Here is a 27,663-nt window from a genome sequence, read left to right as displayed (position 1 = left end):
GTGCAAGCTCTCTCCATGAAAAATACGACAGCACCATAACGCCACAGCCTCCGAATTTTACTGTTGGCACTACACACGCTGGCAGATGACGTTCACCGGACATTCGCCACACCCTCACTCTGCCACTGGATCGCCACATTGTGTACCGTGGTTCGCCACTCCAAACAACGTTTTTCCACTGTTCAATCGTCCAATGTTTACGCTCCTTACACCAAGCGAGGCGTCGCTTGGCACTTACCAGCGTGATGTCTGGTTTATGAGCAGCCGCTCGACCATGAAATCCAAGCTTTCTCAACTCCCGCCTAACCGTAATAGTACTTGCAGTGGATCCTGATGCAGTTTGGAATTCCTGTCTGATGGTCTGGACAGATGTCTGCCTACCACACATTACATGTTTTTGGCGGTGTCCGGATACTTTTGATCACATAGTGTAATATGAGAATGATTTTTGAGTCTGTACAACTACAACGCTGTCACACTGAGAACAGCATACTTAGTTGTATTTATCATTATTGGGTCACATAACCGTGGAAAAGTTGTAGGACAGTTTAAAGGCTCTTGAAACCTAAGTCAAGACTAAGATTACGCGATATTTATTTGCTCTAATGACTGACATAAATCATAAGAAAATTGCCAGAGGACAAAGTTCTCTAAAACTGAAATGAAACTACAAAATGAGGTTAACACTGTGAGGAGGTACCAAAAAGTGTGGGAGAATGTATGAAGAAATTGCAACAAACTCTGCTATTCTGGGCGACTCCTAGATTACGTTACTCAAAGATTACATTACCACAACAGGCTACGGATTATAACCAAATTAAGCAATGAAAGTTGCATAGAAAACCAAGCAAGTAACGAACTGCTCAGAATTGGGATCACACTCCAGCAACTGTGTGACATGTTTCTCACACAACAGCTAGCATGAACGAAGAGAAGGAGATGGCAGCCCAGAGATGGAATGCCCACAGTGGTCCAGAACGGAATCGCCCAGAACAATAGTTACAGCCCTAATCTATCTGATGTTCTTAAAAAAGTACTGCATGCAGGGAACGATTCATTACTATTGCTAATTGATGGATGAAAATATCATTTGTTTTATGAAAAAATAGCTGGAGTATGCAGCGGAAACATCCCACTCTTCGTGTTGTTGTTGTTGTGGTCTTCAGTCCAGAGACTCGTTTGATGCAGCTCTCTAAAGCTGCATGCTCTCGGGAAAAATTACGGCTGTAGTTTCCCCTTGCTTTCAGCCGTGTGCAGTACCAGCACAGCAAGGCTGTTTTGATCAGTGTTACAAGGCCAGATCAGTCAAACATCCAGACTGCTGCCCCTGCAACTACTGAAAAGGCTGCTGCCCCTCTTCAGGGTCCACACCACACGTTTGTCTCGCCTCTCAACAGATACCCCCCCATAGTGGTTACACCTACGGTACGGCCATCTGTATCGCTGAGGCACGCAAGCCTCCCCACCAACGGCAAGGTCCATGGTTCATTGGGGTGGGGGGGGCGGGGGGGGGGGGACTCTTCGTGTACAAAATGCAAATTAACAAGCACAGGGTCATTACTGGGCTCTTACAGTGTCTAACTGTTTGCTCAGCTTCTTCTCAACGAACATGGTGTTGGCATGACTCAGTTACACTGGATGATCAACATGTTGGAGTAAAAGCAACCATTTTTCTCATGTTGGCCGAGCAGCATGGTGGCATGACAACCTTTGAAGATCATGCAGAAAAGGCCAAAATTTGTGTGGTGTGCGTACTGTAAGACCTTCAGTACACACACACCATCAGATTATTTGACTTGTTACTCTAATGAAGTAGGCGAATGTCAGCAATATGTCTCGTGGTCTTATCGTGGCGTGTTTATCTTCTGCCGTTAGGTCAGACAATAGAAATGGCACTTGCACGCTTAGAGTAGCGGATTGACAGTGACCAACTTTAAACAGAACTGGATTAATTTTCACACACATTTATTAAAATAATAACAAGTATAAAAATTACTTAACTTGGTTCTGGATGCTATTTACAATTGACAATCTAAAGTTCCTTTGGTATTGGTACGTTAATCTTATTCTCACATATATCTCTGATACTTGACAAAAGTGCCCATACATTTATCTTCATGGCTATGTACAGGAATATGGTAATCTTATTAGGCGCAGTCTGAATCTTGACTATAGACTGGTACAGACAAATGTAGAACTCGTACAGACTGGTACAGGCTAATGCAGACTGGTGCAGACTGATGCAGACAAATGCAGACTGGTACAGACTGGTGCAGACAAATGGAGACTGACTAATTGGAGGTCTGTACACTCGTTATAATACCTCGCACATTCATGTATCACTGCGCGAGTGTGATCTGCAAGGAGAAAAGGTTCTACGTTAGCAGCAATCTCATTGGCTGTGTTACATATTAATACGCGGATTGGTGGAAGCAGAATTTGGTCTGTCTCTATGGCAGCGCCATCTCGTAGTGCGGAGACGGACGAGCGCTGCGCCTTCGCTGTTGTGCTTAGCGGGGCGCGCTCTAGTGGGAAAATTGTGTATGCGCTGACTACGCGGAACTATGTACACAACAATTTGTAATTCAATCATTCTGTGGAAACGGGAGCGATGGCACTGCAACCCCCGCCCTCAGTTAGGTCAGCTGCCAGTTCTGCATATAGAAGGCCAAAGCAGTGTCTATTAACGTGTGTCTGAATATATATTGAAGAGTCAAAGAAACTGATACACCTGCTTAACATCGTATAGGGTCCCTGCGAGCACGCGGAAATGCTGCAACACGACGTGGTGTGGACTCGACTAATGTCTGAAGTAGTGCTGAACAATATGAATCCTGCAGGGTTGTCCATACATTGGTAAGCATACGAGAGGGTTGAGATCTCTCTTGAACAGTATGTTGCAAGGCGTCGCAGATATGCCCAATAATGTTCATGCCTGGGGAATTTGGTGGCCAGCGGAAGTGTTTAAACTGAGAAGAGTGTTCCCGGAGCCAAACTGTAGCAATTCTGGACGTGTGGGTTGCCGCATCGTCGTGCTGGAATTGCCCAAATCAGTCGAATGCACAATGGACATTAATGGATGCAGGTGATCAGGCAGCATCGTTACGTACGTGTAGTCTGTCAGAGTCGTATCTAGACGTGTCATGGGTCCCATATCACTCCAACTGCACATGCCCCACACCACCATAGACCTTCCACGAGCTTGAACAGTCCCCTGCTGACATGCAGGGTTCATGGATTCATGAGGTTGTTTCCATAACTGTACACGTCCATACCTTCGGTAGAATTTGAAACGATACTCGTTCGATCGGACAGCATGTTTCCAGTCATCGACAGTCCAATGTCGGTGTTGATGGGCCCATGCGGGGGGTGAAGCTTTGCGTCGTGCAATCATCAAGGGTACTCGGCGTTCCGCTTCGAAAGCCCATAACGATAATGTTTCGTTGAATGATTCGCATGCTGACACTTGTTGATGGCCCAGCACTGAAATCTGCAGCAATTTGCGAAAGAGCTGCACTTCTGTCACGCTGAACGATTCTCTTCAGTCGTCGTTGGTCCCGTATTTGCAAGATCTTTTCCCGGCCGCAGCGATGTCGGAGATTTGATGTTTTATCGGATTCCTGGTATTCACGGTACACTCGTGAAATGGTCGTACGGGAAAATCCCCACTTCTATGCTACTTCGGAGATGCTGTGTCCCATCGATCGTGCGCCGACTATAACACCACGTTCAAACTCACCTAAATTTCTCACCAGTACCTTCTGGTCGGGGTAGAGGAAAAGCTGCTTCACGTTCTTTGCTCTTGCAGTGCTTCTTTCCTGATGCTGGCAGTAATCTCCGCAATGACCTGCCTGTGCTGAGTCAACAGCTGCAATGGCAACGCAACCATTTCTCTAATCCTGTCCTCTGGTTCCTGATTTATTAACCCTCGAACAGTCGCGCCATTTTTCGTAACACGATTGGGCGTGTAGTGTACTTTGTACATGCGTAAAGAATAGCTGTCTTTAAGTTGCCAAGGTAAATATGTATGAGCAAAGTCACATTTAATCTTAGTTTAATTAAACAATGACATAATAAAATTACGTTACATGAGATGTATCACTGTTTAATTAAACAATAACGAAATAAGCTTTTCATAATGTTATGCTGGTGCCGCATGCAAATGTCACCCCGCCATTATGTCCCACTACAGGCATTAAACAAAACAGTTGCGTTAAATACCTGCCAACTGCTTATTTTTGATCACTAATTATCTCATAAATAACTGCCTCATTGTGGGACTGCTGCTAGCTCGGAATCTGGGTCATTTTTTTGTACACACCTCAACTTTTTTCTCAACTAGCTCGCTGTTCATCTGCTGCTCACTTGAGCACATGAAAACACAACTAATTACTGTGTTTCCAGAATGAGATTTTCACTCTGCAGCGGAGTGTGCGCTGATATGAAACTTCCTGGTAGATTAAAACTGTGTGCCGGACCGAGACTCACACTCGGGACTTTTGCCTTTCACGGGCAAGTGCTCTACCAACTGAGCTACCGAAGCACGACTCACGCCCGGTCCTCACAGCTCACTTCTGCCAGTATCTCGTCTCCTACCTTCCAAACTTTACAGAAGCTCTCCTGCTAACCTTGCAGAACTAGCACTCCTGAAAGAAAGGATACTGCGGAGACATGGCTTAGCCACAGCCTGGGGGACGTTTCCAGAATGAGATTTTCACTCTGCAGCGGAGTGTGCGCAGATATGAAACTTCCTGGCAGATTAAAACTGTGTGCCCGCTCGAGACTCGAACTCGGGACCTTTGCCTTTCGCGGGCAAGTGCTCTACCATCTGAGCTACCGAAGCACGACTCACGCTCGGTACTCACAGCTTTACTTCTGCCAGTACCTCGTCTCCTACCTTCCAAACTTTACAGAAGCTGAAGAGTCGTGCTTGGTGGAGCACTTGCCCGCAAAAGGCAAAGGTCCCGAGTTCGAGTCTCGGTCTGGCACACAGTTTTAATCTACCAGGAAGTTTCAGTTACTGTGTTAACTGAAGCAATAATGAAGGAACACGTACGGGGCGGCAATTTTAAAACAAGAAAAGAAGAGAATGTTTTTTCTAGTTGGTGCACTTTAAACATAGGCGAGCCCACTCTAGGGTTAAAATTTTGGTTGGAGGCTTCTCGTTTAAATAATGAGAAAAGTGAACTCGAATTCCTTGACCTACTCATCCCAATTGCCATGTCTTTTACTACAGTAGGTCCGACAAAGTTTAACTAGTTGACACGTGAATCTCTCCGCTGGATTTGGTTGGGATGGCGCTCACCGGGCAAAACTGCTCAGCGAGAAGAAGTGCTTTTCCTCGAAGTTCTGTCCGCTGTTGGGTGCAGATCCTGGTGCCGCATGAGACTCCTTCGGAGTGGCTCTATCTTACGCCTCTGACAGTGCAGTATTAGGCTCCAAACTCTGACAAATATGCCGCTTATTACTGATACTCAGACTATTCTCTGCTACAGGAATTAATGACTCCATGACTTACGGTTGCTCAGTTTCTCCCCTTGGATTCTCTACATCGTGTCCCATCGAGAGAAACTCTTCAGTTTCTGAGAATCCATCAGGTTCCATAACTTTATATACAGTTTGGTCTTCCAGTACCTACATTCTCTGGGATACTGAGGTATTTGTTTACTCCACAGTCTGCATTGTTTCAGAAAGTGAGGCGTTTCTTTCCTTCACTTTCTTTAAATTGGACTCGACCTGGTACAGCATTGTCACATTGCTTTCTATCGTTTTTGAATCCCTTTCCCATGAACCATGGACCTTGCCGTTGGTGGGGAGGCTTGCGTGCCTCAGCGATACAGATGGCCGTACCGTAGGTGCAACCACAACGGAGGGGTATCTGTTGAGAGGCCAGACAAACGTGTGGTTCCTGAAGAGGGGCAGCAGCCTTTTCAGTAGTTGCAGGGGCAACAGTCTGGATGATTGACTGATCTGGCCTTGCAACACTAACCAAAACGGCCTTGCTGTGCTGGTACTGTGAACGGCTGAAAGCAAGAGGAAACTACAGCCGTAATTATTCGCGAGGGCATGCAGCTTTACTGTATGGTTAAATGATAATGGCGTCCTCTTGGGTAAAATATTCCGGAGGTAAAATAGTCCCCCATTTGGATCCCTGGGCGGGGACTACTCAGGAGGATGTTGTTATCAGGGGAAAGAAAACTGGCGTTCTACGGATTGGAGGGTGGAATGTCAGATCCCTTAATCGGGCAGGTAGGTTAGAAAATTTAAAAAGGGAAATGGATAGGCTAAAGTTAGATATAGTGGGAATTAGTGAAGTTCGGTGGCAGGAGGAACAAGACTTTTGGTCAGGTGCATACAGGGTTATAAATACAAAATCAAATAGGGGTAATGCAGGAATAGGTTTAATAATGAATAAAAAAACTGGAGTGTGGGTAAGCTACTACCAACAGCATAGTGTACGCATTATTGTTGCCAAGATAGACACGAAGCCCACGCCTACTACAGTAGTACAAGTTTATATGCCAACTTGCTCTGCAGATGACAAAGAAATTGATGAAATGTATGATGAGATAAAAGAAATTATTCAGGTAGTCAAGGGAGACGAAAATTTAATAGTCATGGGTGACTGGAATTCGAGAGTAGGAAAAGGGAGAGATGGAAACATAGTGGGTGAATATGGATTGGGGGACAGAAAGAGGAAGCCGCCTGGTAGAATTTTGCACAGAGCATAACTTAGTCTTAGCTAACACTTGGTTCAAGAAGCATGACGGAAGGTTGTATACATGGGAGAACCCTGGAGATACTAAAAGGTTTCAGATAGATTATATAATGGTAAGACAGAGATTTAGGAACCAGATTTTAAATTGTAAGACATTTCCAGGGGCAGATGTGGACTCTGACCACAATCTATTGGTTATGAATTGTAGATTAAAACTGAAGAAACTGCAAAAAGGTGGGAATTTAAGGAGATGGGACCTGGATAAACTGACTAAACCAGAGGTTGTAGAGAGTTTCAGGAAGAGCATAAGGGAACAATTGACAGGAATGGGGGAAAGAAATACAGTAGAAGAAGAATGGGTAGCTCTGAGGGATGAAGTAGTGAAGGCAGCAGAGGATCAAGTAGGTAAAAAGACGAGGGCTAGTAGAAATCCTTGGGTAACAGAAGAAATATTGAATTTAATTGATGAAAGGAGAAAATATAAAAATGCAGTAAATGAAGCAGGCGAAAGGGAATACAAACGTTTAAAAAATGAGATCGACGGGAAGTGCAAAATGGCTAAGCAGGGATGGTTAGAGGACAAATGTAAGGATGTAGAGGCTTATCTCACTAGCGGTAAGATAGATACTGCCTACAGGATAATTAAAGAGACCTTTGGAGAGAAGAGAGCCACTTGTATGAATATCAAGAGCTCAGAAGGAAACCCAGTTCTAAGCAAAGAAGGGAAAGCAGAAAGGTGGAAGGAGTATACAGAGGGTCTATACAAGGGCAATGTACTTGGGGACAATATTATGGAAATGGAAGAGGATGTAGAAGAAGATGAAATGGGAGATACGATACTGCGTGAAGAGTTTGACAGGGCACTGAAAGACCAGAGCCGATACAAGGCCCCGGGAGTAGACAACATTTCATTGGAACTACTGACGGCCTTGGGAGAGCCAGATGTATGAGACAGGCGAAATACCCTCAGACTTCAAGAAGAATATAATAATTCCAATCCCAAAGAAAGCAGGTGTTGACAGATGTGAAAATTACCAAACTATCAGTTTAATAAGTCACAGCTGCAAAATACTAACGCGTACTCCTTACAGACGAATGGAAAAACTGGTAGAAGCCGACCTCGGCGAAGATCAGTTTGGATTCTGCAGAAATGTTGGAACACGCGAGGTAATACTGACCCTACGACTTATCTTAGAAAATAGATTAAGGAAAGGCAAACCTAGATTTCTAGCATTTGTAGACTTAGAGCAAGCTTTTGACAATGTTGACTGGAATACTCTCTTTCAAATTCTAAAAGTGGCAGGGGTAAAATACAGGGAGCGAAAGGCTATTTACAATTTGTACAGAAACCAGATGGAAGTTATAAGAGTCGAGGGGCATGAAAGGGAAGCAGCGGTTGGGAAGGGAGTGAGACAGAGTTGTAGCCTGTCCCCGATGTTATTCAATCTGTATATTGAGCAAGCAGTAAAGGAAACAAAAGAAAAATTCGGAGTGGGTATTAAAGTCCATGGAGAAGAAATAAAAACTTTGAGGTTCGCCGATGACATTGTAATTGTGTCAGAGACAGCAAAGGACTTGGAAGAGCAGTTGAACGGAATGGACAGTGTCTTGAAAGGAGGATATAAGATGAACATCAAAAAATCAAAACAAGGATAATGGAATGTAGTCAGATTAAGTCGGGTGATGCTGAGGGATTTAGATTAGGAATTGAGACGCTTAAAGTATTAAAGGAGTTTTGCTATTTGGGAAGCAAAATAACTGGTGATGGTCGAAGTAGAGAGGATATAAAATGTAGACTGGCAATGACAAGGAAAGCGATTCGGAAGAAGAGAAATTTGTTAACATCGAATATAGATTTAAGTGTCAGGAAGTTGTTTCTGAAAGTATTTGTATGGAGTGTAGCCACGTATGGAAGTGAAACATGGACGATAAATAGTTTGGACAAGAAGAGAATAGAAACTTTCGAAATGTGGTGCTACAGAAGAATTCTGAAGATTAGACGGGTAGATCACATAACTAATGAGGAGGTACTGAACAGAGTTGGGGAGAAGATGAGTTTGTGGCACAACTTGACAAGAAGGGACCGGTTGGTAGGACATGTTCTGAGTCATCAAGGGATCACAAATTTAGCATAGGAGGGCAGTGTGGAGGGTAAAAATCGTAGAGGGAGACCAAGACACGAATACACTAAGCAGATTCAGAAGGATGTAGGCTGCAGTACGTACTGGGAGATGAAGAAGATTGCACAGGATAGAGTAGCATGGAGAGCTGCATCAAACCAGTCCCAGGACTGAAGACAACAACAACAACAATCTAGCGTTTGCCCACTGATTTGAGTAGGTGATCGGATTCTCCACATAGTGTTGCTATCTCTCCCTGAATTCTTTTTTTGTTCTGCATCACTTCTTTCCTGTTTGTGTCTACTCTCATTCGATCTGCTTTGACTTCCGGGTGCTTCTGTGTGCTTCTGCTTTCTCTAGAATTTTTTTCACCCACAATGGAATATCTTCCATGATCAGAAGTGTGAGCTGCTACACGCAATGGTCTACTCCGTTTCGTAAATCACCGTAGTTTCACTCACTTCAGCTGTCTGGATTTCAGGCACTGCAACAGCTGCTGACGTCTCTCCCTCAGAGAATTCCGATACGAGTTCCTGTGTTTCCATTGAATATGACTCTCTACATCATACTCGACTAATCCTATCTATATATAAAAGGGAAAAGCAAAATCTACTACGTAGTGGACTATGACCAGACGAATTTACTATGAGTGAATAATCCAGAGCACAAAAATATATTCACATATAGTACAAAAAAGTCTTCATACGCAGTGTTAAGTTTACTCAATAAAATCCCCCAGAAATAAAGGTATATATAAAAGAAACAAATTGTAAACAATGTATAGTCCGCATGCTCCAAACCAGTATATGCTGCAGATACAGAATAATGTGCAAGCTACAAACTAGGACACAAATGTTTGCTACAACTTTTCGCAGTCGAAAGATGTATCTCACTGTGCTGTCCTAACTGCAGAATATCAAAAGAAACCAAAAGTAAGATCCTGCGTTATTTATGATGGACGTTTGTACGCAACATTGCTTATTACGTATGAATACTGGAAGTTTTTTAGTCAAATGGTATGAAAAAGCCTACAGAAAACTTATAATCTTAGGCGAATACAACACAGCTCTCCCTAGTCAATAAACATGATAAAATATTGACAATTTAGTAATCATGCTTTGACTTATTTTCTCTTTGTTTTCTATATGAGCTTTTCATTGTGTTTTTCCCCTTTGTATCTGTACCTCGGCTTCATGGTTTACTATGGCTGTAATTGTAATTGTGATAAATAATAAACTCATCTAAATACTTACCTAAATACCTGGTAATTAACAACAGGTTTGGGCCTAGCTGCCAAGTTTTACAGCACAACAAGCAAAGGTGCAATAACTAATTAATTAATTTAATATATAATTCCCAGTCATGGCACATGAGATGGAAAAGTACAGGATACCATTGCTTGATGGCATGAAATTTAACAACTGGAAATTTAGGACTGAACACAATTACGTGATCTGGCATTATTGAGTTTTGCGGAAAAGCCCTACTTCGAAGTGAGAGAGATTACTCAGCATAACTCAACTGAACAACATGCACAGGAGAAAGCACTTCTGGATGAACTTAGCGTAAGCGATAAGAAGTGTGTCTCAAATAATCCAAAGAATTTCAGACAGTTAATCAGAGTATGTCAAGGACAAGGGAGCTGCCTAAGATTTCTAGAATTTACGAACTCAAACTTTTGAGGGTAAATCTATGGTTAATCTACTTTTATTAAGAAAGACTCTCTTGACCATGAGGTGTAATGGAAATGACGATACTCTTGAAAATCTTTTTTTTTAATTTGATAAGTTAATATGTGATTTGGAAGCAACAGGTGTTAATATTGAAGAAGCCGATGTAATGTGCAGTTTGTTACTAAAAATGCCTCCAACATACCAGGTTGTTTTATTGCTCAGGAAACCTTGTCAAGTGAACAATTGTAACTCAGTTTCGTAAAGGGTAAACTATTAGACGGAAAAGCAAAGCGTAATAATTCTAAAGGTAACAAAACGTCATTAATTGAACTGTGTCCATCGATAGCCTTTGTCTTGCAGCAAGGTCAAAGGAAGTATCAAGTGAGAACCAAGTCTTAAGGTATGAATGATACAATCAAAGACCAGACATAATTGCATTACTTAAATATTTTAATAGACGTAAAAATAAAGCATTAGAATTCTAATGGAAAGTTTGAAACAAATTCTTCGGTACTTTAAAGTAACACTTGTTGTTGATCTGTGTAACAAAAAGGAAAATTCAAATGATCTTCTCTGGTATGCTGATTGTGACTGAGGAAGTCAAGAAGACAGAAGATCGATTTTTTTTTTTTTGGAAACACTGTTTATTGGGCTACAAGGAGACAGATAAATCTTTCACTCTCTTCAACGGAAGCAAAATATCTTGCTTTGGCAACAGCTACAACAAATACCCTTGCCTGTAGAATCTTCTAAAGGAATTTAAAATATTTTCGAAAACTCTAACAGTTAATGAAGATAATCGGTCACGCACATGCCTATTACAGAAGTGGGAATATAGACCACTGAAGCATATGGATATTAAATACAGTATCTTACACCAGTTGCGTACTGAAGGACTTCTGAATGTTCTAGACATTAGCTCTGAGGAACAAGTGACAAATATTTTAACAAAAGCAGCTCCAACTGTACAGTTTAGTAAACTGTGTACGAGGATGTGGATAATGAAATTTCTGGATACACACTGAAATTATTAATTATTAATTAATAAATTAATAATCAAGTCCCATATGGATCGAAGTAGGTAAAAGGCTGCTCAAGAATTGTGCAAAAGAGCTGAGAAAACATTTCAAAGCAGATCTCCAGTAATCTGCACAAGATGTAGAAGAGGAAATGGAGATGCATAGATGTCTGTTTAAGGCGCGATGGTGCACACGCAGAACCGTTGCATACCTGGTGTTTATTTGTAAGTACTGCAATATACAATGAAGTTTATGAGAGCACACTTTTTGCAGTCTGTCGATCGCGGTTTTATTCAGCAGAATTACCAGTTTTGAGTAGTATTGCCCGTCTTGACCTCTGGTAAAAAAATAAAAGTAAACGACAACTGGGCTGTAATATTGTGTTTAAAGTATTAAAAAACTAAACAAAAATTATCATCTACAAATGGCGGCAGCATCGGATACACAAGATATAAAAGACGAGTGCATTGGCGGAGCTGTCATTTGCACTTAGGTGATACATATGAAAAGGTTGCCTATGTGATTATGGTCACATGACGGGAACTGACAGACTTTGAGCTAGGAGTGATACTTGAACCTAGACGCATGGAGCATTTCATTTCGGAAATGGTTAGAAAATTCAATATTCCACGATCCACAATATCAAGAGTGTGCAGAGAATGCCAAATTTCAGGCATTTCCTCTCGCCATGGATAACGCAATGGGCAACAGCCTTCACTTAACGACCAAGAGCAGCGGCACATACGTAGAGTTGTCAGTGCTAACAGACAACAGCGTGGGAAATAACCGAAGAAATCAGTGCGAGATGTACGATGAACGTATGAGGGTGAGACAAATGAAAACCTCAAATATTTTTTTTAAATATTATTTATTGTGCAGAAGTGGTACAAACCTGTATCACTTTTCAACATAATCTCCCCCACGCTCAATGCAAGTCCTCCAGCGTTTACAAAGTGTATAAATTCCTTTAGAAAAAAAATTCTTTTGGTGGTCCGCGCAACCACTCATGCACCGCGTGGCGTACCTCTTCATCAGATCGGAACTTCTTCCCTCCCATTGCACCTTTGAGTGGTCCAAACGTATGGAAATCACTTGGGAGCAAGGTGTGGTGAGTATGGCGGATGAGGAAGACACTCAAAATGCAGGTCTGTGATTGGTGGAACTGCTGTACCGGCAGTGTGGGGCCTTGCATTGTCATGTTGCAAAAGGACACCTGCTGACAGCAATCCACAACGCTTTGATTTGATTTCAGGCCGCAGATGAGTTTTAGGGGTTCTGTGTATGATGCACTGGTGACAGTGGTACCTCTAGACATTATAAAGGCGCATTTGCATGCCGAGCGTGAGTTTCCTCGGAAACGCGAAATACTAATTAAATAAATAATCAGTGACAAATAAATAAAGCCTATGGCACACAACTGCAGCGCTGTGTCGCTGATAAAACAAAAGCACAATTACGTTACTCTTATGTTTGATTAAGAAAGGAGAGCTCTGGTTGAAGTGGTGCGAGAAGCACGTATTTTTTTTTTATTGACTGGCACACCGCCATATTTCATGTTATAGAAGAATACTGCGAGTTGCAACCACACTAGGCACTCGATTCTGTAAAGAATTTATATTTATAAAAGTAAGTAGGATTATGAACTGTAGGCTTATTCATTGGATATATCTGATTTAACTAACTGTGTAACTTTTTTATGTTTAGTAGACAATCACCTCTGTACGACGTATTGGCATGGCTGGCAATTTATTGTAATATTGAGATTTAGATTATGAGTCCGCACCTACCGCAGCAGTCTTTGGAAACGATTTATTACGAAGTCCGATTATTCAGTTTTATTTCACGGTCAACTACGAGTAACATTGCCTTTACGAAAAAGCCATTGTCAAGCGTCTGATACCGAATAATTAAACGTTCACGATCCAGATAAGCAAATACAATTGCAATCACCATCATACAGATAGAATAATCAATATCTAAATAACAATATATATATTTATTTATTTATTTTATTTATTTTATATTGGCGACTGCGTGTCGGACTTGTTATTTTGTCATTTGTTACATTGTTCTCTTTGTTTCATGTAAAAAATCAACTTTCTGGACCTGGACGTCAATGTATGAGATATAACAAAATCTGAAGATATTTTCCAATTCTGAAATTTTGCGGGAAGACGCAATGAAACTTCCAGCAAAATAAGGTAAGACGCAGCATCTTTGCATTGGTAGGCTTGACCAGACGTATAATTCAGTGTATTAGCTTTTCAGTAAATTCTGTAGTGTTTCTTTTCTGTTTCAGTGATAAATTTCATTCTCAGTACTTTTCCCTAAACAATAACGTATGCAACAATACCAATACACGAGTGTACAATATGGCCGACTTCTGTACGATATCATGTAACATGGCTAGCAGCCATTACCAATAATCTCAAATTCAGTTTATATTTTTAAATTAACAGATAGCCATTGTTGCTACGAGCGATTCATGCTCAACTACATTTTATTTTAAAATCAGTGTCAAAAATTTTCTTGAAACATATATCACGTGTGGCATGGTAATAACTAGAAAACAATACGCAAAAATGGAACAGCAAGGACGTACTATTCAGACGCAATCCGACTCGGACGTGAGACAAGTGTTAGAAAATGACTTTACGACAGCAACCGGTAGTGACGATTCATCAAACATTGACGCAAGTGTTGACGAAAATTTTGACGATAGGCCGTCCACTACAAAAATTTCAAAATCTCAATCAGAGCCCATGTTAATGCATGACGTCACGTCTAATGACGCGGCGGGGGCAGAGACCTTGCAAACGGTAAACATTGCCGACATGTTACAAATGCTAATGAAACAAAACGCCGAAAACATGGCAACCTTAAAGGCACAATTAGAGACACAAAATGAACAGTTAAAAACACAAAATGACGAAATCAAATCTGATCTCATAGCAATCAAGATAGGTAATGACACTTTATGTAAGCGTGTGGAACTTATAGACGCCACACTGACCAAACAGATGACCGAACTCAGTACTAAATTTTCCCAGCTCAATACGAGACAAGAAAAGACTACAACTGACGTAGCACTTTTACAGACACAAGTAAAAAACCTTAATGTCACGTGTGAAGTTCTTACTGAACAAATTCAAACATATCCTTCAGTACATGACAATCTTGAAAAACGAATTACTGACGTACAGAATAAATTTGACAATGTTGAACAACACCTGACTGACATCTTACAATCAGATGCCACAGCTCATTTTCAAAATATTAATAAAGAATTTCATGATTGGGTTGAGAACAAAGACAAACATTTTGATAGATGCTTACGTGAAAATTTACCAACAATTGTGCACGACTCCGTAGCGCAATACATTACTAATAACAAACAGCTGATCAGTGACGCAGTACAATCCGTCACTGCACCCATGAGACAATTCACCGATCAACTACAGTCTGAATGTAACGAAGATATCAGTCAAAATGTACAGTTCAGAAACCAATATACATTCGAGTATGATACACACATTCCGCACACGACAAATACACAAGAACAAAACACACCACGACTACAACACATACCACGATGTGGAAACACAAACACAAGGTATTATCATGGTAAACCACAGCAACATTATCGTAATTACTCGCCAGCTGAACATACCAGTAATTACAGTGGAATAAATCCATATCACAATGCGAAGGAAGATGAAAGCTTTATGAAACACAGGCAGTTTCAGATTTTTATCCCAGAAAAACGAACCATTCATCCGGTGATTTTTCTTAAATCTTTTAGTAACGCATTTCCACGCACTTGGAGTGACCGGAAAAAGATTTCATATATTGTCGGTTACATCCAAGGCGATGCAGCTGTCTGGGCATACAGTCAAGCTGACGTATGTACCATGTACAGTGAGTTTGAGCGTGCTTTTCTGAACAAATTCTGGTCGCAATCCGTCCAGGAGCGGCTCAGAAGACAAATTTTAGAACCTGAAACTTTTAACAGTAAAAATGGTAACTTACGCAGATATTTTGAAAAATACTTGAACATGGGACACTTTTTAGACGAACCAGTCGCAACGCGTGATATACTCCGTGCGTTGAAGGCCAAATTGCCTTTCAACATTAAAGAAAAAGTCCTACATATCCCGGATGACGATTCAGATTATTTTTTAACAGCCTTAGATTCGGTTGACATGTTACTTGAAGATCAGCGCTTCGCGCGGCAAAACAGCAGCCACAATGTTTACACTAGTGGTATGCAAAACATGCAGGCTTGCCAACACAATTCTGGCGCGCCCACAGTTGGATACGCGGTACAACAAAAACAGCAAACTCACATGCCGTCTCAGTACGGAAATCAAAATCAACACGCGTATTCCAATACAAACAATAGTTACAACAGTAATAACATTTCATGCGGCAATCCATACAAAAGGCACCGCGGTAATAATTACAACGGTAACAACGGATACAAAGGTAATAACAAAAACACAAACAGAAATAGAAATAATAATAACTACGAGCCAAGACAGCATCAAGGTTGGACTCGTAACGATCAGTACTTTCATTCAAACTCTGCTTTACCACAGCAGCCACCAGGTCAAAATTGGAGCATACCTTACGACCGACAGGTAAGTTATAATGCGCAACAGCAACAACAACCGCAAAAGTTTGGAGATCATAATAGGCAATATCCGAATGTGAATATAATAGAAATGACACCTGATGCACAACCTCAATCTGTGTCAGTACCTAGTACAAATGATAATCCAACAAACTAGAAACAGTCACTACTTTGCCCCAGGTCGTGGCTGAAGAATTCTTGGGGGGCGACTTCAATGTTAATCAGTTATTTGACACCACACTTGAACAACAGAATAATGATATGCCGAGTAATTCTAAACAAAAACTACCTGTTTTATTTATAAGATACAACCACAATAACAATATATCAGATGAACGTTTACAAGACAGTACACAATGTCGTTTAAACACAAATGAAATTGTTTTAGCATCTACTACTGGTGTAGTAGGTGGGATTCCAACTACTATTATCCTAGATACAGGTGCAGCTGTGAGCGTTTTGTCTTTTAATTTCTATAAAAAGATGTGTGAATTGGAACCTGTCCCTGAGTTTCCTGCCAAAATCTGTAAAATAACTACTGCACTAGGTAATAAGTCATGTAGGGTTACGAAGCAAGTTTTTGTAAACGTTAAAATAGGTAATGGAACCGTACAATGGCCATTCCTGGTTGTACAAAACCTTGTGACAAATTGCATATTAGGAATAGATATTATGAGCGAGAAGGACTGCATTATAGACTTCTCCAAAGGTAAATGTATTTTAAATGATAAAGGCAGTGTAATTATTATTGATTTGGACAGGAGAACTCGAAAGCATGACAAACACTGTACAGGGTACAAGGTTCAGTTAGTACTTGACAATGACATTCAAGACATGCAAACACACTCATCTGACACAGAGCTAATGGACTTGAAAACATTGCTTGATCATAAGATAAGTGAAGCTACAGCTCTCAGTGTACATGAACGTATAAAACTACAGGAAGTGTTATCCAAATATTTACAAGTTTTTACCAAACGATTAGGTGTTATCAACACGTATGTGTACAAGATTGAAGTTAAGCCTCACAAGATCTTCTACCATAAGACATATAACGTACCGTTATTTCAACGACCTGCTGTGTGGCAAGAATTAAAACAAATTTTAGACTGGAAGGTCATTGAACCATCCACCTCACCTTATTGTAGTCCTCTACTTGTTGTCAAAAAATCAAATGGAAGCATTAGGTTAGTGTTAGACGCACGAGCTATTAATGAAATAATTTTACCGGTTCACACAAAACCTGAAAATTTAGAAGAGCAATTACAGAAATTTCTAGATGCAAAATATTTTTCCACAATAGATCTCGCTAATTCGTTTTGGCAGGTGGGTATCACTCCTGATTCTCGGAAATATACTGCATTTATGTCGGGGGGCGAACCTATCAGTTTTGTGTTCTACCCTTCGGACTGAATGTCAGCTCTGGGGTATTCATTACAGCCCTGGATACCGTGCTTGGCGACGATTTAGTTGAGACAGTCACACACTATGTAGATGATATACTGATAGCTACACAATCTTGGAATGAACACGTTGACACTCTTCAAAGAATTTTAGAAAAATTTGCACAAGCTGGAGTCACAGCCAACCTAAGAAAATCAAAATTTGGTTGCAGTGAGATAAAGTATTTAGGACATATCATTAATTCACAGGGCATACGTCCGGATCCCAGTAAATTAGATGCTATCAGAAACTTTCCTAGCCCTCGAACTAAAAAGCAGTTAAAATCATTCCTTGGGCTATGTTCATTTTTCAGACATTTTTTGCCACAACCACTTTTGAACAGTAAACATCTGCTAAATCTACTCAGAAAGAATCAAGTTTGGATCTGGTCGGAACAGTGCCAGAATGACTTTAATACAATTAAACATGCTTTAGTGAATGCTAACATATTGAGCCATCCAGATTTCAATTTACATTTTTGTATGACTTGTGACGCTTCACGTACTGGCTTGGGCTGTTGCTTATTTCAAGTTGTAAAGAATAAAGAGGAGGAACAGATAAGAATTATTGGGTTTGCGAGTCGCACTCTAACTGAATGTGAGCGTACATACTCCACTACTGAGTTAGAAACACTTTCCATAGTATGGGCATTCAAGAAATTCAATTATTATTTATTTGGAAAACATACGGTAATTTACACCGATCACCAGGCCCTGACATTTTTGTCAACTTGTAGACTTGTACATCCTAGACTATCACGATGGGCAGTTACACTTCAGAACTACTCTTTTGAAATTAAGTACATAAGAGGTAAGGACAACACCATTGCAGACACTTTGTCTAGACTTCCACAAGGTATGAATGATACCAACAGTGACTTAGAAAATATAAATGACTACAGGATTCTCTTAATGCAAGACAAGCAGTATCACCAATATTATATTGATATGTGCAGAAACATGGCTGAATTACAAAAATCTGATCCTCACTGGTATAAGATAATAACATTACTGATAGAAAAACACAATCATCCTTTGACTAAGTATTACAAGTTACACCATGATGTGTTATTTTACCGCCGACATCCAAATGCTACTAACTGGTGTGTATGCATTCCCAAAGAGTCTGAACGTAATCTAATTTGGCACACACACTTAGTTTGGGGTCATTATGGGACGAAAAAGTGTTTGGCAAAGCTCAGCACATACTGTTATTTTAGCAATATGAGAAGAAAATTTACAAGGAACTAAAAACATGTGTCATATGTCAAAAATCAAAACCTCAGAATTTATCCACAAAAACAGATTTACATTCTATTTTACCTAGTAAACCCCTGGAAATTCTGTGTACTGACATCAGTGGACCGCATCCAGCAAGCTCTGGAGGCGTCAAATATATCTTAGCTTTTTACGATATATTTTCTAAACATGTAAAACTTTATGCTTTAAAATCCGCCACTGCAAATGCTATAATACGAAGATTCTCAAGTGATTACCTGACGCACGTGGGAAAACCTAAAGCAATTCTATCAGATAATGCAGCATACTACTCTGGGTACAAATGGAGAAATTTCTTGAAGGACAATAACATCAAAAGTATATTTATTTCGAGGTTTAGTCCACAATGTAACGCGACTGAGAGACTTTTCCGAGAATTAAATCGATTCATGAGGACCTATATTTCATCAAAACATACTAATTGGGTGACCTACCTAAGTCTTTTCGAAGACGTACACAATAACTTAAATATTTACGATACGAATTACACACCTAACGAGATCATGTTCAATTGCAAACAGAACGATCAGTGGATAGAACCATTACCTAAGTTGTCAGACAAGGAAATCACACCTGAACAGAAAATAAAAGAAGTATTGACTACATTGACACATCACGCACAAATACGAAACAAACATCACAGAAACATAATAAAAAGAAAACAAAAATTCGAGGTAGGAATGCTTGTACTACTTCGTACTCATCATAAATCTGTAGCACTCAAACGACGCAACGCTAAGTGGCGTCTGCTATATGAAGGACCTTATATAATTGTTAATATACCGCATCCTGGTGCGTATCTGTTACAACATCCTAGAACTAACAAAATTATTGGGCTATACGCACACCGAGATCTTAGAGCATTTCATGCTGAATAATGTCAAGGTCATACCCATCAAAATATTGCTAAGCAACTCGAAAAACTCTGTTGTTACAACACAGATAATAAGTAGTATAGAAATTTTCATTTCAGCGGTTCCAGTGACGCAGTTGAAGACAGAAGAACTCTTCTTTCAGCGCGCGCCTCCACCTGAAAGACGGAATATTAAAGTAAAATTTATGATTACGTAGCAGTGGATGACATATTAATTTTTCACGGAACATTTGTTACTGAAGGTACCACTGACTTGGTGTGACACCTGACGAACTGACAGACGTCATCTGTGAAGCGATCTTTTACTTTGAGAAATAGATTAGACACACATCTCTCAACACGAAAAGCATCTATCAGTAGTCAAGGCCACACAGACACTCTACACACACGCACAAAACGCGAGGAATCGAACATTTTCTCTCTCTTACTATTTTGAATATTTATTGAGTAGTGAAAACGCCTGGTCTTGCCTACTGATGTAATGAATGTTGTGTCTAACCTATCTTAATTTCAGATGACATCACAAAAAACATCGATAATATCCCAGCAAAACCGCTAAACAGGATGTAAATATCTGCAATTCATGAAATCAAATGTGACACAATGTAATAACCTATAGCGATGTAATGATGATGTAAACATGTTTATGTGCAACTATATTATGTTTATGCTAAGAAAATATGTGACGTGTGTATGTATAATTACTTATTTTTTTAACTGATGTATAGTGTAACTGTTACTATGTAAAAATTTGAACAAAACGAGTGCCAAAAAGACATTGCATAGTGAACCACTGTTCACGGACATTAACGAACATTACTAACTCTGCAACTACGCGGAAACCTATGTGAAAGAAACTGTTAATGCCATTCATTATGCAGCGTATCTATGTAAACGCGATGAACGATTTCCTTGATTAATAACTACGAACATTTAGGTGAGCTATATTCAGCAAAAAACTGAAACTGTGAAGTGCATAATTCGTGCATCGTCTAGTGACATTACTACAGTACCCAACTTCAAGATGTTAACTGGATTAAATGGACACAAAGTGCCTATCCAGAAAACAACACGACGGGTGGAAGAATTTTGGTTGGAACTTCAGGGAATGAAATGTTCTCGAAATGTGACGGACACTCTTACCTGGACTGTCCAAGGATCGACGCCAGCTATGTGCCGTCCGAGGTTCTGCAGCCAAGCTTCCACAGAATGTAAAAAACGAACTGCACGTGGACCAATTACTCGACGGGTCACGTCTGATCTGTAATAAGCAATGCTTTTAGTCACAACCAACTGCATCACTACGACTATAATGGAAATGAGAAATGAACATGCTTATGTATTAATCACGTTGTTATACAACGATGTTACTGTGATCAAAAAACTTTACCACGACGATACTAACCTGTAAAAAATTATTGTGCAGCGGATGAATATGAACTGTAATAACGACACGATGTGTATAGGTCAACGCACCTGAAAAATACGGACATTTTTCTTTGAAGTATTTCAAAACAATACTATGTAACTAAGAACATTCAATAATCTAAGTTGTATTGTGTTATAACAAATATTGTAAATTTAAAACTAAGTTACCTGTCATAGAATGTAGTCTTCATATGTAATCTTGGTTGAATATTTTCCTTGTGCAACGACTGAAAAACGCGCGCACACGAACAATATGAACTGTAATACTGTGCCGCGTGATCTAACTGTACGATATAACGGCAGTGCCGCAGTTACACAGACGCTTCTGCGCATGCGCGCATTCTATCTGCCAACATTAGAACTTTTACGGCGCACCCGCGTCATTCAAATTTTGTATATAATGTGTATAATGTGTAATGTAAGTCATGTAAATAGTTGTAGATAACTTAGATTTTCTTGTGCCTTTAGGTGAATTGCTCGCCTGCAGGTGTGTCCTTTCGCCTCACAATTCAGGGGGCAATATAAAGGCACATTTGCATGCCGAGCGTGAGTTTCCTCGGAAACGCGAAATACTAATTAAATAAATAATCAGTGACAAATAAATAAAGCCTATGGCACACAACTGCAGCGCTGTGTCGCTGATAAAACAAAAGCACAATTACGTTACTCTTATGTTTGATTAAGAAAGGAGAGCTCTGGTTGAAGTGGTGTGAGAAGCACGCATTTTTTTTTTATTGACTGGCACACCACCATATTTCATGTTATAGAAGAATACTGCGAGTTGCAACCACACTAGGCACTCGATTCTGTAAAGAATTTATATTTATAAAAGTAAGTAGGATTATGAACTGTAGGGTTATTCATTGAATATATCTGATTTAACTAACTGTGTAACTTTTTTGTGTTTAGTAGACAATCACCTCTGTACGACGTATTGGCATGGCTGGCAATTTATTGTAATATTGAGATTTAGATTATGAGTCCGCACCTACCGCAGCAGTCTTTGGAAACGATTTATTACGAAGTCCGATTATTCAGTTTTATTTCACGGTCAACTACGAGTAACATTGCCTTTACGAAAAAGCCATTGTCAAGCGTCTGATACCGAATAATTAAACGTCCACGATCCAGATAAGCAAATACAATTGCAATCACCATCATACAGATAGAATAATCAATATCTAAATAACAATATATATATTTATTTATTTATTTTATTTATTTTATAACATGTAATAATCCAAAATGACGCCTTTTTCGTCCCAAAAGAGAGTCAGCATAACCTTCCCTGCTGACGGTTCTGTTCGAAACTTCTTTGGTTTGGTAATGAGGAATGGCGCCATTCCATGCTCGCTTTCTTCTTTTCCGCTTGGTGGAAGTGAAGCCAGGTTTCATCCCCAGTAACGATTCTTGCAAGGAAGCCATCACCTTCTTTTTCAAAGTGCCGAACAAGTTCTTCACAAGCATCAACACGTCGTTCTCTCATTTCAGGAGTCAGCTGCAGTGGCCCCCATCTTACAGACACTTTGTGAAACTGACCCATGACTAATCTGCAACCGCGTGGGATTAGCTGAGCGGTCTAAGGCGCTGCAGTCATGGACTGTGTGGCTGGTCCCGGCGGAGGTTCGCGTCCTCCCTCGGGCATGGGTGTGTGTATTTCTCCATAGGATGATTTAGGTTACGTAGTGTCTAAGCTTACGGACTGGTGACCTCAGCAGTTAAGTCCCATAAGATTTCACGCACATTTGAACATTTGAACTAATCCGCAAACATGCTGCAATGTCATTCAGTGTCACTCGGCGGTTTTCCTTCACTATGGCTTCAACTGCTGCAATGTTCTGTGGAGTCACGACTCGTTGTGCCTGACCTCAACGAGGAGCATCTTCCACTCAAGTCACACCATTTGCAAACTTCCTACTCCATTCGTGGACTTGCTGCTGTGACAAACATGCATCACCGTACTGAACCTTCATTTGTCGATGAATTTCAAAGTTTCACACCTTCACTACGCCAAAACCTAATAACAGAACGCTGTTCTTCCCTGGTGCAAGACGCAAGTGGGGCAGCCATTTTTATGCTGATACTGCGACGGTATGTGTGCATCTGCACCATGCTGCCACCTACGGGCCATTCTCCACGCTATTTGTAGCACGCTTACCAGCTTACAGGATAACGTCGCGAAATTTCGATTTGTTATTACAAATTTAAGGTTTTCATTTGACTCACCCTCGTACTTAACTTACTGTATTACATCTTTAACGTAATATTACATCTGATAATGAATGCATTATGACAGAATATTAAATTATTAAATTCAATCAATAATTATGTGAAATAGTGAAAGTCAAGTTTTTGCTGCCCCTGGGAGCCGTAGGATAGGCTAGCTGCATCAGAAATGAGGTGTCCGCTTAGGCACTTATAGTTCAATTCTTTTATCTTGGCGGCTCGCGCATGCCCGCCCAGACGCGGGAGACTGCTGTGTTGCCAGTTGCACGCGCCCAGAGAAGCAGCGCCATAGTATAGAATAGTTCGCAAGCTTACGTTAGGGGGACGGTGGGCGGGGGGGGGGGGGGGGGGGGCAAGCTCGCTTTTTATGAAGTAAAGCCACCACGGCCGCATTAACCCTTTCGCTGCTACAGAGACGTGCTTCCCGCATTCCGCGCTGTGAGCGATTGTCATCACTGCACTGCGCGCCTGTGCTGACACATGGTGTTCTGACTGCTTTACACACTTATCATTCGATTTCACAAAAACTATTTGGCCCAAAAATTTGATTTTTACACATCTTCTTGACTGATACCTTCCCCCCATAAATGACTTAATTTTGTTTCGATGTTCAACGCAGTTATTGTGCACCATTAAATGTAATAAATCATTGCGCGAAATTTTGAAGAGTTTCCAGAGGTAAAAGTCCATAGCGTATACTTTCTGTATGGTCGATTTTAGTTGCCACAATGTTGAGAATGAAATGTGGACAAGATACCTAAATTTACTGTATAAAAATATCTCATTTAATTTAAGTACCAGATAGGTTTCATATGTAATATTGAGAAATATTCCGTCTTTCGCGACTGTAATAAAAGTTTTATTTATACCAGAGTCATTTCGCTTTTTTCTAAAAAGTTCTGATTAAAACAAAATTGGCAAAGTACACAAAACTGAATTGTGGACGTAATAAAACATAGAAATTAAAATATGTTGTCAGTGAGGCGCAATGCGCAAAAAATTTGTGTTCGTCACAATGGACAGCAAGTATTTACCAAAACATAGATCAGTTGACGAAAACATTGAATATGACGATGTTGCCAAAGCAGCGAAGCAAAGAATTGCGTCAGACAATCAAGTAGCTCGGCAACGTACGAGCCGAAATTCTGCTCTAAATAATATTTTTAATACTGTCGCGAAGAATATATCTCAATATGAATAGTAAAACAGCGACTGCAGAAGAGAAGATATACAAACAAAACAGATAACATGAATATTGTATCTGTGCCTTTTCATTTTTTTTAATTGCTGTGAAAAGAAACTTTAGAGGACAAAATTAGAAAAACTGAAAACTTATTATGATTGTAATGAAGAGACAAAGCACTAGAAATTTCAAAAAATTACATTCAAACGAATAAAATTCATGAAGTAAGACACTACAATATTGTTTTTAAATAAAGAAAATATTATGCACCAAACAAGGTTTGAACACAGAACCTCTCCCTTAGCAGTCAAACACCTTAACCATTACACTAACACAGATCATCATTCAATTGTTTTGCCGGAGGACTGTAAAACATCACGCAAATTACCGACAAACACTGTTGGTATGACTTTGAATTATTCACGTTTCGTCGAAGTACAATAGGAAATGAACAATTACCACTGTTCTTTATTGCGAAAAAGCAGTTTGTGAGAATGGTACAAGCACCTTTCCTTGCTATTGCCTGAATTAGCAGGCTTATTGCTTGTTTGGTTTAATTAATTAATAGAATATGAAGCAATTGGTATAAAGAACGCTTTTTCCAAATTTTCTATAAAAGAAAGTCTGCTATCAAGAAATTGCTTTTGTTCAATTATTTTATTTATGACTCAACATTTCTAAATCTGAAGCCACTCGTCCGTGCTCTGCACTGCAGTCGAGCTCTGGCAACGTCGTTCTCTGTTCATTGGCTGACTGTGTTTTGTGATGTCAGTTGCACAGAACGAACCTAAACTCGGCCGCCGTCATAAATGACACGCACTATAGCTGCATCTGAAATGTGGAGTCTGCTTAGGCACTTAGTAACGTTGTAACATTATGTGATTGCCTTATCATTTTAAATCATTCACTAATCGAGCAGTCGCCCGGCAACAGCTACAGTTAGCAAATAATGTTGCGAGAACGTAAAAGGTGAACGACCTGTGACGTAACTTGTTTATTGTCGAAGCGCCGTCAGAGATGCAGTGAGTTATTGACTTTGAAAACCGCGACGCGAAAAACGGACAGAAGAAGAACACTTTTACACTTTTTTTTCTTTTGATGTACGAGATATTCTCGATGAACAGTTACTCATTCTTCTCTTGTCTCTTGTAACTTGTGTCGGACGCGCATGTCTTGCCGCCGTATTATTATCGTTAAAAATAATATTGTTTTAGTGTAAAAAAAATGTGTAATACTAAAAGTGCCTAGCAGTAGATTTATTGTGCGACGTGTATGTGAAAACGTCAAAGGAATTGTTTTCATTACGAGAAGTGCCAGTCAAAACGGCATCCACGTTAAATCATTCATTGCAGTGTAAGTTCGTCTATTAATTGCCATAAATTCAGAGTTAAATGGAACTGGTGTATGGACTATTTATTTAATATAGAATCTATGTCTCACTCCTCCATGAAGTTATTTAATTTTCTTTGTGTTTCTGCCAAATAGAGAGTTCACAGTCACGAATTCTTTCGTCGAGTTCGGACGGAAGTTGCATGCGGCGAAATATTTTTTACGCGCCATATTCTACTGGTAAAAGCATGATAAACTACAGTCCCTTAGGAAATTCATGTTGAGCTATCCAAAAATAATTATATTTTGAATAGGCATTTACTCTCCTCTGCAATGCAACTTCGCCGGCCGAAGTGGCCGTGCGGTTAAAGGCGCTGCAGTCTGGAACCGCAAGACCGCTACGGTCGCAGGTTCAAATCCTGCCTCGGGCATGGATGTTTGTGATGTCCTTAGGTTAGTTAGGTTTAACTTGTTCTAAGTTCTAGGGGACTAATGACCTCAGCAGTTGAGTCCCATAGTGCTCAGAGCCATTTGAACCATTTGAACCAATGCAACTTCCGAGTGATCAGACGATCCAACAAGAGACAGCCGCACACGGTCGGCGTTCGCAAATATGTTTCCACCGCCGATTATAGCTTTATGTTTATGTATACACATTACGTAAACATATCGTTATAACGTACATGGGAGATGTGTAATAGGATGGTCTGCAGCAGGGAGTGTCGTATGTGGCCCTTGCAACTGTGCTTGCTTTGTCGTCCACAGAACGGCTTGTGCACTTTCGATGTCAAGAAGAAGTCTGCGTGTTTCGGCGACTCTGGAGGGCCCATCCTCTGCAACAACGTGCGGGTCCAGTTCGGCATGGTGGTGGCGGCCCTGTACGAAAACTGCACCATCGACTACTGCGGGGCCCCGGTCACATTCAACATACACCTGTTCCTCGGCTTCTACCGCGAGTGGATCATGAGGTTCGTCAACCCGCCTGTGGCGCCGGGGCGCCGGGACGCCGCCTCCCAGACGGCGTCTGCACCGACCCTCGCGCTGTCTTCCGGACTCGCTCTCTCCCTGCTCAGATCCTTACCAGACTCTCTCCTGGCTGCATGAGCCGGCCGATGCGTGTCAGACCGACTCATTCTGAGATTCCCCGACCACATTCCTGTACAAGAGGCCCAGAGCAGGCAGCGTATGGGGCAGTATTCAGAGTTTCCCTTTCTATCACTAGCGACCTCGTAATATGTACCCTTGTCTATATTTGCCGTGTATCCCAAAAATTTGAGGGCACAGCAGCATTTTCAGAAAAAAACAAAGTTATATCGGAAAAAATGTTTGTGACAACCTGCCCTGACTGTGGATTGCTCACCATGGACATTGGGGCACAGTGTCACAGATTGTTTGGATACGAAAAAATAAATTATTTATTCACAAAGAAGTTGTATTTAAAAAAGAAAAATCAAACTATGATATTCAAGTAACTTCTGGGAATTCAGCCAAGTAACACTTTCAGCGACCGCTGGAGAACACCCCGCCATTTTCAAGGCAAACTGCAACGGACAGCCGGCCGTGGTGGCCGTGCGGTTCTAGGCGCTTCAGTCCGGAACCGCGGGACTGCTACGGTCGCAGGTTCGAATCCTGCCTCGAGCACGGATGTGCGTGATGTCCTTAGGTTAGTTACGTTTAAGTAGTTCTAAGTTCTAGAGGACTGATGACCACAGATGTTAAGTCCCATAGTGCTCAGAGCCA

The 27,663-nt window shown here is 40.7% G+C and overlaps 1 protein-coding gene across 1 annotated transcript in view; it reads left to right on the top strand.

The window, feature by feature from the left end:
* The window catches only part of LOC126424692 (mast cell protease 1A-like), a 78,343-nt gene extending 51,316 nt beyond the window's left edge, over positions 1-27,027 (top strand). Inside the window, exon 4 of the mRNA XM_050087418.1 lies at positions 26,689-27,027. Coding sequence (XP_049943375.1) covers positions 26,689-27,027 — 339 coding nt within the window. The remainder of the gene's footprint in view (positions 1-26,688) is intronic.
* The last annotated feature ends 636 nt before the right edge of the window (positions 27,028-27,663 follow it).

Source organism: Schistocerca serialis, chromosome 10 (assembly GCF_023864345.2).
Source record: "Schistocerca serialis cubense isolate TAMUIC-IGC-003099 chromosome 10, iqSchSeri2.2, whole genome shotgun sequence".
NCBI lineage: Eukaryota > Metazoa > Arthropoda > Insecta > Orthoptera > Acrididae > Schistocerca > Schistocerca serialis.
The sequence above is the reverse complement of the archived record's forward strand: the minus strand, read 5'-3'. Positions and strand labels throughout refer to the sequence as shown.